Source organism: Siniperca chuatsi, linkage group LG10 (genome assembly GCF_020085105.1).
Source record: "Siniperca chuatsi isolate FFG_IHB_CAS linkage group LG10, ASM2008510v1, whole genome shotgun sequence".
Lineage (NCBI taxonomy): Eukaryota > Metazoa > Chordata > Actinopteri > Centrarchiformes > Sinipercidae > Siniperca > Siniperca chuatsi.
Genome location: NC_058051.1, coordinates 11,635,633 through 11,649,045, shown reverse-complemented (window position 1 = coordinate 11,649,045; position 13,413 = coordinate 11,635,633). Strand labels below are relative to the sequence as shown.

Below are 13,413 nucleotides of genomic sequence, written 5' to 3'. Positions count from 1 at the left end.
TGTATATGTATTCTGGTGTTCTCTCTTTAAACAATAAAATTTACCTATCCTGTGAAGTTACAGCATTTAGATGAAGACACGCAGTAAGAGTGCCGTGCAAAAGGAAGGATCACAAATGACAGTAATCTCACCTTAATGACATTTTCCACTGAGGCTGACCTGATTAGCTGGAGTACCAACCAGCTACTCCTGCAACATGCACTTACATGCCATTCAGATAATGGCTGACACAGCTGGCAGAAGATACATTTTTACAATCCAAGTAGAGTGTTATTTTGCCTTTTGCATTTGATTTGACAGTTATAAATGTTCATTTGAGAAGACTAACCTTTTCTCTTGTGATCTTGAGAAATCCAAAGGCTGCCTGAGTGACTCTTGCCACTGGCTGAGACTAACTTCCTCATTTAGCCAGCAGGGGACCTGAGAAGGGTGATTCAAAGGGGAAATAACATTGTCCTGGCCAATCTAGTTAATCACTATCTCCCTACCGAAAAGGAGACACATTTGTTTTGTCACTTAAACCCAGAGTGATCAAGTTCTCTGATGAAATTAACCCTTGCATGGGCCAGATAGCAACTGATTACAATTTAATGTTGACAGAGATACAACCATAGACTGTTGAGTACATCAGATTAACAGTAAGCATCTAGTGATATCTGGTGGTCAAACAGAGAAACTACACCATTCTCCTGTACTTCTGAAAATTAAGGAAATGTCACGTTTGAGGAAACCATTTGTCGAAATGGATAGAAAAACAAAACAAAAAACAACAACTTCGTAATGTAGTTAGATTCTCTTAATGTGTATGGTACAAAACTGTTACAAAACAGAAAAAAGGAGTAAATTAGGAACCTTCGTTAGAAAATGCAAATTTTGACTCAAAATCATTCGGTTTATAAACATACAAAAATAAAAGTCAAACTCCTGTTTAATCTTTAAAGCTTATTTCCAAAGCTGATAAACACAGCAGCTCTTCCCGATAGCAAACAAAAACAGACACATTTTCAAATTTTTAATATCATAAAACAGCCATAATAAACCAAATAATGCAGTGACAACAAGTTCTTAGAAAATTAATGTAATTTGCAAAGACTTTCCCAAAATCTTATTTCTGGCCAAGAAGATAAATTATACCAAAGCGTAAAATAACCTTAAAATCTTAAATATGTGACCAGGATTAAAAAACTCTACATTTCAATCATTCTTCCTGTGTGCGTTTATTTAACCAACACATGCCAGAAGTGTTGGCAAGATGACCTCTGAAATGAAAAATTATAACAGGGCAATGAACAATGAAGTACAAATTATTTGCAAAATAAAAATGGAAAGAAAAACATGGTTAACAGTTAGTACTAAAAGCATGTGGATGTGAGTTCAACTTAAATATGCAGGACACAGAAGAAAACAAGATTGGCACATACTGCGAGTAAACACCAAATACATTCAAATAGCAGGACCAAATGCAAAGTCGTGGTGTCACACTCAAAACAGGTATTTACGCAAAAATTAATATTGTCCTTCAGCTATTAATAAATTGTTGATTACATGATTTTTTGCATGTTCCACGAGTGACATGAACATTTTCAATAAGAGCCGTAATTTCTGCAATTCATGTAGTTTACAAAATAAAAAAGGAAAACATCTACTTTCCACGTCTATTTCCATCTGGAATGACTTGATATATTGATCGCTTAGAGAACTATAGTATAGACATCTGAACAGTAACGTGTGAAAAAGTAACCTGATCATCAATGAGCTGACTACTGGTGTCAAACATCACTGTACCAGTTGTTAGAAAACCTTACAACTTAAATTTTCATGCTTTCACATTATTCACACTGTTTTAATGGTCTTGTATGTGCTGAACATTGTGACAACAGGAGTAGTGCCCTGTTGTGTGTTCAAAAATGCACACATAAACCTTTTTTCCCTCCTAAATATTTGAAAGCTGATTTTCCGATGTACATTAGATTTGTCATCAGTTTTCTTTGGTCACCAACAGCATCAATAGTCACTCAGCGTTGCACGAGGAGACAGATGTGCTTCTTCCTGTTCTCACTGCAGTCTGCAGGGTTTACAGTTCTGTGCTGCAGTAGTGTTTTACTGCAAAAACCAAAAAAAATACCACAATTTGTTTTGTCTTTAAGTCTTTGTGACTTAAGACATAACTGTGGCCTAGAATTAATTTTTTTAAAATTTAGAAACAGGAATGGAGGCCACTGATATTTTTCATCGGTAGTTTAGATTACTGGTAGGGGGAACTGATGACTGATATGCTTTTGATAGCTTCAGTATGTTCAATAGTGAAGCTATCAAAAGCATATCAGTCATCAGTTCCCCCTATTTTCTAATAATCCAAATATAGCAATTTTTGTGTTTTGTGCTCATATTTAAATTATAGATCAGTTGCAGGACCAGAACCCAGAGGTTCAGATAAACTTCTTCTACTGTACCATCTTAAAATATCCCACAATGCTGGTATACATAAAGGCATTGCGACTATTGGCTATTGCACGTTCCCCTCCAAGAACATCAAGTACTGTGAGCTCAGCTAGTGGCGGAGAGATGAACGACACAAACAAGGAGAAGGACAAAGAGAGAGAAATACGGAGAAAGGAAAGGTAGCAAATAAGCTGGTTTGTACGATCGTCTGTGTGTCTTTATCAACATGTCACAGTCTCTAACATAACATTAAAAAAGGCAGCCGAGAGGAACTCATTCTTAGTTTAAGCTCTAAGCTGCAAGTGCTTCTCCAAACAATCTCCTCCTTACTAAGAGACACTGACAAACACAAAATGCCACAAAAACTGTAACGGTTGTTCGATGTCTCTGTGGTGTTAGCAAAAATATACAGACCTCAGCATTATTTTAAGGGAGAAGGTTCAATAAGTGAAAGAAGGAAAATGAGTAGTCCTTTTCAACACCACACAGTGGGACAGTTTGTCTGCAAAGACCAACAAAACAGTTCTGAGGTCCTCAGCACAGAAGTCTTTTTCTTAATATGCAGTTGGAGTGTATGTTCCCATACTTTCGCACTGCGAGAACTCCAAAGACATGACATGAATAAGAGAAGCAGCATCTGTGAGTCTCATAATGTTCAAGCTGCAAAATCGTCTGTTCTCAAGGTCAAAAGTCAAACGATTTGAGGTCAACGAAGCTCCACTGTGGTCCCATCCTCAAGTGAATTAAACCAGCAGCAGCCAAACTTTACCAGTACGTATCATATTTATAAAGTAAAAATGAAAACTCAAGGCCACACTGGGAGGTTCTATCTCATCCTTCTCTCCCACAGTAGCTCTTGTTTGACATAAGCGGACAAAAAGTCTATCCAAGATTACGAGAGTAGCCAGGACAGCGTCAGTGTTCAGGTGAGAACTCAAAAAATAAGTTCTGAGTAAGGAACAGAGGGTTAAATGGTGTGTGCATGCTATAATAACCCTCAGAACACAGATTGGTTTTGAAGAGTTGTGACGTACAGTGTGTTAAAAACCTGTTATCTGCACTTGTTTTAACTCCCATTAGCTTCTGGATTCTTCACAGGTCATAAAGGGGTCGGAGCACTGAAAGTAACAGTGGTGATGGCTGAAGTAGACTATAGCTTCATGTTGCTAAAGTCCTGAGGCAGACTCTGCAGGTAAGCATCATGAATGGCACTGAGGAAGTCTGGGTCATTCTAGACAGGGAGGAAGTAAACAAGAGAGGAATGAACACCCTAAACCTGAGCGTGTTTGTCTGCACACAATAAGATAACAGATTTTTCACTGAAATTCAACCTTTTCATTGGAAACATAGAAATTGAAAACTGTTAATACATCTAAAATTACTTTGATGGTGGTAAATAAATCTTACTGATTCACCTTAAAACACTCAAAATTCAACAGCAGCATCTCTTTTCAGAATCAGGGTCTCCGTTACTCAGGATTATTCACACAACACCATGTCAATTGTTTCCTTAGCAGCAGTGTCTTCAGAAAAAAGGAGTTCTAAGGAAAACTGTAGATAGTGAGGTCTGTAGATTACCCTGAGTGACAGGAATATCGTTTCTCGAAAGACAAGTTGCTACTGAATTATCTAAAATGTAATTTTTCAATGATGTGAGCACCACAAATGAAATTTCATTCACCTCGACCATATTGGGGCAGAGGCAAAAGGCAGATCTCTCTAAAACTCAACTTTGCTGTTTTTGACCAAAAAGTTCTGGGAATTGTGGAACCAGAGGAACTAAACTCAGGAACTAAAATTCTCTTTAAGGCATTCTTGTTTGCGTTGCCACCGCATCTGAAGAACTGTGAAGATTTGGCAAAGCAGTCCAATGACGGATTAAAAACAGAGCGGCATTTGATACACAATTTTCACACATAAGAAAACAACAGAATTGTCATATTGTTTGCATTTACCGTTGTGCAACTCTGATGTTTGAGTGGATGTAATGAATGAGTGAAAAAGAGAAATGCAGACATAGAAAAGGAGACTTAAAACTCCTGAGGGAAACTCCATCTCCAAAGTAGTAAATCTGAGTGTTTGATGGTTAGTTTTACCCCTGGAACAGGGTTTTGCTACCAGGAACTATCATACAAGAACTAAATTTAGTCCCTGGATCCCCCAGTCGAAAGGCAGGGTTAGTTCCTGAGTTCCTCAAAAGGTTCTTGGTCCCTCGGGAATGTTCCTGCGGTGGAGATGCCCTAAAATGATACCAAAACTACAAACTTACTAGCTTTTCTTTTTTTTGTATGGGTGAACCGGCCCTTTAACTTTATAATAGTCTTTTCATTTGAAAATTGTAATGGTAAGGTAAGGAGAACAGCTTTAGCTTAGACTTTTTCCACTCCAACATGCCAACAGTATAGCTTTTTTGCATTTTATGCCCTTGGTGTACCTTAATGAGGTGTATCAGAGTCTCCTGTAGCTGTGATTTGCTGCAGGGGGCATGTGGAGACTCTAAAACTCCTACAGAGGTGGAGGAGGGCTCAGACGGGGCAGGAGGGACCACTGATGCTGCTGTTGTTGTCTTATTGATGGACTGCTGGAAGGCGCTGGGGGAGAGAAGCACAGAAATCTCCGGCCCTGGAACAGCAAGACCTGGACTCATGGGGACGGCCTGAGAATAGAAAAGGAAAGACAGGGAGAGACAAAGAAGAACAAATGACACAAAAAAATCTACATGCTGGATTATAATGTAATCTCTCTTGGTATAAAAGTATATGTGAGAGACATGACACTGGTGAGCGTGATATCAGCAAATAGATCCACAAAAACAGCTGGTAAGAAAACCGTTGAACTCACAGACATTGGTTTGATCAGGTTTGAAGGCTGAGAGAAAACATCTATCTCCTTGTTGTGCTGGAGAGGGGGTTTCCCCATGGGCTCTTGAAAGCTGCGGGGTGGGAACAGCGTGCTTGGCAGGAAGTTGGGTGCGAGGATGGGTTTGTGGATGTCCGAATTAACACATGGCACTGCCGGTTTGAGTGTGCTGAGTACCTCCTGTCCCAAATAGGCTGTAGGAACTGCAGATGGTGCTGCAGGACCAGAGGGAGCAGCATGAGGCTCTGAGCCAGCTGGAGGCACCATGAGAGGGGAGACTGAGCACAGAGGTTGGGGGTCTGACCTGGGGACGGCCGACTGGAAAACAGGAGTGGGGTGTAGTGCGTACTGAGCTGGGAGCAGGCCAGGGGCTTGGTGCTGATGCTTTGACCTGGGGTCTTTGGCTGCGAGGTGGGGAAGGAGTGGGTTTTGGTGGGCTGGAGTGGGATAAGACTGGTTCTGGAGGTAAGCAGTGGAGGGGTCACTGGAAGCAGTGGTGGTGTTCTGTGCGGGCATGGTGGGTATAGAGGGGTCCTTAGGGAGGGACGAGCCAAAGAGCTCCTCAACTGTGATCTGCTTCACCATTGTATGAGAGCTCTGGTGGGTAAAAAGAACAAATCTGTGAGCTGGATTGAAATCATGCACATATAAAGAGGTGCTGAAACACTTAAGTCAAATCGACAGAAAATCAATCAACAGCAGTTTCTTAAATGTGAGGATTTGCAATAACTACTTTTGTTGGATGATAATATTGCCCCAGAAAAATTGCGATAAACAATATCATTGTCATTTTAAGACCATTTTATGCCACTGATATAATGATAATATAATAGCATAATAATGCAAGTACACCGTTTCAAAGACCAATGAACTTTTAAGCTGCCTGAGCTCCGCCCATGGTGAAATTCAGACATAGAGAGCAGATGACAAGAGGACAGAAGCAGTGCAACCAGAAATGACAGCAAAAGGTGTCTCAGACTCAGCATAGTTTTTTTCTGTAACATTTGGCTTAGGCACTGTGAAAAACAAACAAACACAAACAAAAAAACGCTTAGGCGTTGTGCCCAAGTCTTATAATGTAAGGAAAACCCTGCTGTTTATTCTGGCATCGTGTTAGTTAAAATGTTGGTGACATTCTTATCAAAATAAACATGCATGTAAACACAACGGGCAATATCGTACGATATATGGACATAAACTTGATCATTTTTGCTGACCTCGATAAGTCGATAAAGTAATTATCGTGACAGGCCTACAGAATGCCAAATTGGACTCTGGGAATTTATGATGGGCATGGTTCACTATTTTCTGACATTTGATATATAAAGCAATTGATTAATTAAAAAAACAATCATAAGGGGAGGAAATAAGGGGAGCCCTCGTGGCTTAGGGGTAAGATGCCAACCATGAACAGTCTAATAATGGCATAAAAATGACAAGAGATTTGTTAGTGTTGGAGCTGATATTTTGCTAACTGGGAGCTGGATCCAAAATAGAACCACCTATTGGAACCCAAACAAAAGGGAGGCAAAATCAGTATCATCTATAAAATGTGGTGACATTAAACTACAAACTGCTGCCCGACACTTGTTACTGCGTGACAGGTTTGATGAGCTACAAATCAAAATTGAGCTGGCCTCAACTTCTTTCAGTGCTCCAATGACGCGGTGGAGAGGCAACCAATCATATGTTTTTGTTTCACCATTTCTGGTCCCCTTCTCTCTCCCCACAATTACTGTTCTGTTCCTTCTTAAAAAAATGGTAGAAAAACTTAACTATGTCAACGAGCACTTGAGCAACACTTCAACGGCGAATCTGCAACAATGTAGCTGGCCACACTTGGCCGTTTTGTAGCTTTGTCACCTTAATCTGAACACAGCATTAGACTCTCAGGCTTACTGCAATTTGAACATAAAGAGGCAGTGCTCAGCTCCTTCCCGATTGAATTCCTAGATATACATCAAGAAAATGCATTTTGCATATCATTGTATCAAAACACTGCCCTTATCTGCTCACATAAAGTAATCTTCGTAATCGTAGTCAAACTCAGTTGTCAAAAAAAGTCAGCCCCTCGCCTCATACAAACCATGGAGGTAAAATAACTTGCACTAGTGGCAGTGACATCGGTTGGATGAGTTATTCTGGCTGGCTGTTTGCAGCATAACCAGCAGCTTTCTGTAGCCAAATGCTCAAATGTATATGGGGTGACAGTGACACCTGAGATAAAACCTTGCACCTTCTTTTTGTCCTCCTCCACAGTCTCTGTATGTAGGAGTTAACAGGATGACAACGCTCTCAAAATAAAATGATGTACATAAATGAATAAATATCAGACCATAAATGTTTTTTGCACAAGTGCTTGTGTAATGTATGTACCTTTTCAGGTTGTGGTGTGCTGTGCGCATGCTCTGTGGCGTTGATAGCTGCTTTCACATTAGGCTCTGCAGACACATCTGTTTCACCTGCCTGAGCCTGCATCTCACACACACACACACACACACACACACACACACACGCAAACAGGCACAAATAAATTAAATGGTATTTAAAACTTTTCAAAAAGAGCCAGAGGATAAATATTTATGGAATAGGCATAAATTCAGATTTCACCTCTTGATGCTTAAACAGACGCCCCCAAACCTAAAATAATCTCTGATTTAGTACTACTGTAATCTCAGATATGCATGTGTGTGACTCATGAGTTTGTATCTGTTGAGTCAGACTTGTGAAAGTGTTTCAGTCAGTGTTTAAGAGGTATGGATGGAATAAAGAACCATCCAGAACTGATTCCTCAGATTCTAGGTTGGTGTTTGAGTGTGCAGTTTTACATGTACAGTCTGTGATCTAAATTCATGTTTTTGTAAGTATAATCGGCAATGAAATATAAAACATATATAAAACATATTTGCTCATCTAAGAACCCAATATCATGTTATGTTTGCATCTGCAAGTGTGTGTTTGCCTCCTCACTCTCTGGTATTCCTCCTTGGCTTTGCTGAGCAGTTCCAGGATGTCGATGGGCCGTGGTTCAGCGACACCATTGGTCCTCCGTGGCTCTGCCCTCTCTGGCGACTCTCTCTGGGCCTGGTCTGCTTCTTGTTTCACAATCCTGGGGGAGAATTAAAGTGCGACATATAGTCTACACAACTAACTGTCATTTGCTTTGTCAAATGTGTATGTGTATTTACATACTCCTTGTGACGAAAGCAGAGCTGCTTCTAAAGCGAACACCTAATGGGTGAAAAAACTTAGACAAGCTAACATTGAAGTGCTGTACTATCTCATCCAAACACAAATATACACATGTACGGCTACTTACTTGACCATCAGCTTAGCGATGCGTTGACAGTCGCTCTTGTCATAGAACCAAATGCTGTAGATACCCACTGCAAGAAAAACACAAATACTGCTTATTACACTGAGTAGCAGAAGCAGCATTAGACAAAATGTTTATAACCAACCAATATAACTATTTGTAAGATTTTACAATTTGTTTGAAATCATTAATTTAGTCTACAGAGTTTTGTAAAACAATACTCTGATCATACCATCCCAATACAGTTAGACTGAAAGTCAATATAAGATAATACTGAGTTATTGCCCAGGCCTACTCTATATGACTGGACCTTAGCATTTATCACTATTATTAGTCTCAATGCAGCATATCAACTGGGCAGCTTTCCCAGGTGCTGTAAGAAGCTGCCAGTTCAAATTAATGTAGTTTTAAAAACAATCAATAATTAATTCTACTAAGTGCTAAAAGCACAGTATAAAAACCATGAATCACTGCAACTATAATGTAGAGCATCTGTGCTCAATTTAATGATCGTGTGTCTGCCCAAGAAGAAAATGAATGGAAAATGTTTTCAATCTATTCTCGATAATCAGGAGGCTGTTGAACAGTTAATGGTGAAGTGTCATTAGTGTCATTAGCTATGTTAAGACATTTTTTGCTCAGTGGGCTCACAAAACGAAACAAACAGTAATAATTAACAACACATTCACCATCACCAGGCTGAGGACTTGTTGCACAAAAAATGTTAAATAAAAACAAACTGTCAGCAGTTTTTGTTGAAACAATAGTTAGCTCATTTTACATTGCTTGTGTGTCACTTGTGCGTGTGTGTGTGTTTGTGATGGAACACTGGCATATTCAAGGACCCTCAAGAGGTTGAGGTAACCTAGCAACCTGAGTGTTTGCCTCCCTGCAGCATCTACTGCTCCAAGGGGAATATGGAGAGATGTAAACAGGTTTGAGTGTCTAAGTACACTGGTCTCTCTAAACAGCATTCTCTAAGTTTGAGCACACTTGTCAGCCTCAGGCTTTGTGGATCTAGAGAGGCTTGGAGAAAGACACAAATAACCATTATTTATCAACACCTCTCTGAAGAATAACAACCTCCCTGTGTTGGACTCTTTGCTCTTCAATCAAACTTCTATCTTGCTCCTGATCAGCCTTCATCATTCCTTCTTTGCTCTTCCTAGTTCACAGCAGAGGGAGGAGTCTCAGAATCATCTTGAAGATATTTCTCTCTCTCTCTTAAGATCAGAAACCTGGAATCTACACCACAACAACCACACCTTCAAAAGAGGCGCACACACAAACAACAAACACAGACACTACATGCTGACCAATGCATGTCTGAGAACTACCAAAGGATCCTAAGCCAAGTTGCGTTACCGAAGAGCACAAATGGACTGAAAAAACCTGAGTGAGAGAACTACACAAGCAGTCAAAACCAACCAATGGAATAAAAACCAGGAGAGGACACTATCAGAGAAAATTTACTCCGACCAGTCTTCCAGAGGTGAAGCATCTTCAACAAAACCTGAGGAATATTGTCAACCAGTGTTTTACTTAACAACTGTACCCAATTTTAATCAGTCTGCAACTCAACTCACTCTGAGGAATTAAAATGCTAACACCACCACTTGTGCTTAAGTGAAGTTACCGGAGAAGCGGCTCTGGCCTGAACACTAACAAGAAGTTACATAATGTCTTCCATACCAGCAAGGCTGATGGGCAAACCAAGTCCAAAAGGGGAGCAGTCTACTTTTACGTTGACCCTGGCCATGTTATTTTTTCTTATAAGCAAACAAATGGGAAAACAGTCAAATTCCTTATTCATTGCCTTGATGAAACTCCTGTTCAGACTTATGATAGATTACCTCGGTGGCAGTGCTGTCAGTTACTTTCTAAAGATCTGAGGAATTTCATCACTCCTTTCTTTTCACCTTACTTCCTGTTGAACTCTTTTTCATAAGGGTAGAAGAGTCACCTCACTGGATAAAGCCATCAGCAAAAGCACAAGTTATATAATCAAATTTATATCAAGAAGTAGTCAGATTCATAATCAAATCCATAGGTCTTTTTGGCTGTTGCCCCAATGCAGAATGATATCAACGGTGGCCAAACCAAGCTGAAACTGTTGCCGTCTGGTAGGCCTGCATGAGGTCATGAGTGGAAAAAGCTCTCCAAAAGAAGTTCTCTTGATAAATGCAACTCCAAGATGCCAAAATGACTTCAAGCAAAAGGGAAAAGAGATGTTCCAGAGAACGTTGGGGAGGTGTTTGTTCAGCATTTTCAGAGGTACCATTATGTTCTGTTCCATTTAATGTGTGTGTGAGATAGTGAATGTCAAAAACACCTATACAGCTATCTACTTGCTAAGTATGCACAGTGTATACATTTCTTTGACAGAATCTTCTGTGATATAACAGTGTTTCATGGTAGTTAAGCAGAAACCTTGTAACATAAACAGATTCTGTTGCTAAGAAACTATGCATGATATCCCCACTGATAGAGGATTTCTGACATTTTGCACAGCATTTGTAATGGTGTAAATGGTAAATGGACTGTACTTGTATGGCAACTACTCAGAGCACTTTACACTATGACAACAGTTCGATAAGCATTTTCTTTTGGACGATATCTCACATTACTCATCATGCAGATTCTTAAAATTCATCTAGGATTGGTATGGGGCTGGGCCTCACCTGCAACTAGCCTTATATATTGGACACATGGCCCTTGATGGCTTGCTGCCTTTAACTTGCCTGGTAGCTCACCTGCTAGAGCATGTACCATTAAGGCTGAGTCCCTACCGCACCCTTTGCTGCATGTCCCCCCCCTGCCTTTCCTGTCTGTATCTACAGCTGTCACTGTCCAATAAAGGCAAAATCACAGAAATATGTCTGTACTGTGTATGACATCTACTGTTTTAGAGGTTCCATTCTACACAATACTCACAGTTGCCGTTCCTATAGAGCAGGAAGGGATCCTGCAGCTGGAACTCCAGGTCTTTGTTGATCGGCTCCACCAGGTTCTCCGTGTTCAGTCGGTTCATGATGGTGAAGCCATGGTGAGGCGAGGCAGACCTTAGATGAACAAAAATGACGAACACTGTAAAATAATACTCTGGCAGTACAAAACATAACCATTACCTCCCTGATCACACTTTACATTTCCCTGTGAACTATATTTAGCAAAAGCCTAAAAAACTTACTTTGACTTTTTAACTGATTGTTTTTCATGACAAAACACTAGCAAACTTTTTTTGACCCTGCATTACATTGAAATATAATAAACTAAATTACAATACTGAAAAGTAAAGCAATCTTATAAATAAATATATCACTGGTAACTGAAGAAACTAAATTGTTTGGTTATGGAAGATGACATTTGGACCCCTCTGTAAACTGTTATGAAGGACTGCAACTGACAGACAGATTTTTTCATTATTGCTTAATCAATTAATTAGTTCTGTAACTAACTGATGTATTATTTTAAGTTTATTTTAAAATTAGTTTAATAAAGAATGACATATGGCCATCATAAGTTACCAGAGCCAAAGCTGGTGTCTTAAAGTTGCTTATTTAGTTTGATCCACAGCCAAAAAACCTGAATGTAAAGAGAAAGGCAAATAAATCCTCATACTTAAAAGTCATGACTTAGTATATATTAATTGTTAAGTGTAATAAACGACTTAAACAATTGATCCGGCACGAAATTTTAAATTAATTTTAAATATGATATTAATATTAATATTTGAACATAATTGTTTCCTTTCTAATCAGTTTATGGTTTTCTTTCAATGTCGAAGCTATCACCTTAAGTCTAATAAAGTACCACCGTGTGCACAACGCTGTAATAAACAAAAAACAAGAGGAACGTAAGATACGTCTTTAAACGAACCGCAGTTAATGTTTGTTTACAAAGACTGCGGCCTACACACGTGCGCACTGCGTAGAATACGTCAAATGGCAGCGGAAACAAACGTAACTCTAAACATGTAACATAAACAACCTTCATGGTCGTCATATTAAATTATTAAAAACATTTTATGTGCTTACCTTGCATAAACAAACAGGGTGCCCTCGATTTCGGTCTTCTCCTGAAATTATAATTGACATTATGTGTCAAAAACAACACCCGCTAAACCAAAACGTGCTGAATAATAGCAACGATAGCTGACTGTTAGCGTTAATAGACAACTTATGTTAGCTCAGGTAACGTTAAGATAACGCTAACTTTATCGAAAAACTAATCAAAACACTAACATAATACCACTGGTATCAAAGCAGTATGTTTGTGAACATAAATAGATAAGTTGCAGTTTGACGAATATTAACATATTTCTTAGTGTTTTTTTACGTTTTTATCGAAGAGCTAGCATTAGCATGCTAGCGTTAAGTGAATACTTAACGTTAGCTAGCACACTTTTGAGGGCTATCCACGAAACAGTTTCGGGTGTTTTAACAAACTTACCCATTCGTTCGCTTTGGAATTGAAGTTATAGAGAGCCACCTGGCCGGTTACATCAAGCAGTTTGTTTATGTATGGGTCTTGTCTCTGTAGAGCTGCTAAGCTCATCATATGTCCAGAATTTACGGTCTCCATCTTGGATGTGATTGTTGCACCCGCACGGACGGATTTCTCCAGACACTTAACTATAAAACTTCCGCTTTCCCCGAAAATCACTTCTCTGTGAATATCATCTGTAACGTAAATTAGGTAATTTCCAATTTGTTAAAAACGAAATGTTTTCCAGTGTATTACAGATAAATTCAATGATTGACCTTCATGTGATGACAAAAATATTATTTGTTTTA

The 13,413-nt window shown here is 39.3% G+C and overlaps 1 protein-coding gene across 1 annotated transcript; it reads right to left on the bottom strand.

Annotated features, from left to right (window-relative positions):
- Positions 1–999: 999 nt before the first annotated feature.
- Positions 1,000–13,296, bottom strand: dcp1a (decapping mRNA 1A). Its single transcript, XM_044210387.1, has 9 exons — positions 13,070–13,296; positions 12,655–12,695; positions 11,552–11,679; positions 8,621–8,687; positions 8,272–8,410; positions 7,678–7,773; positions 5,284–5,898; positions 4,877–5,098; positions 1,000–3,673 (listed from the first exon to the last, which is right to left on the bottom strand). Exons 1-9 carry the CDS (start codon positions 13,199–13,201, stop codon positions 3,593–3,595), a joined length of 1,521 nt encoding a protein of 506 aa, XP_044066322.1. The 5' UTR covers positions 13,202–13,296; the 3' UTR covers positions 1,000–3,592.
- Positions 13,297–13,413: the final 117 nt, after the last annotated feature.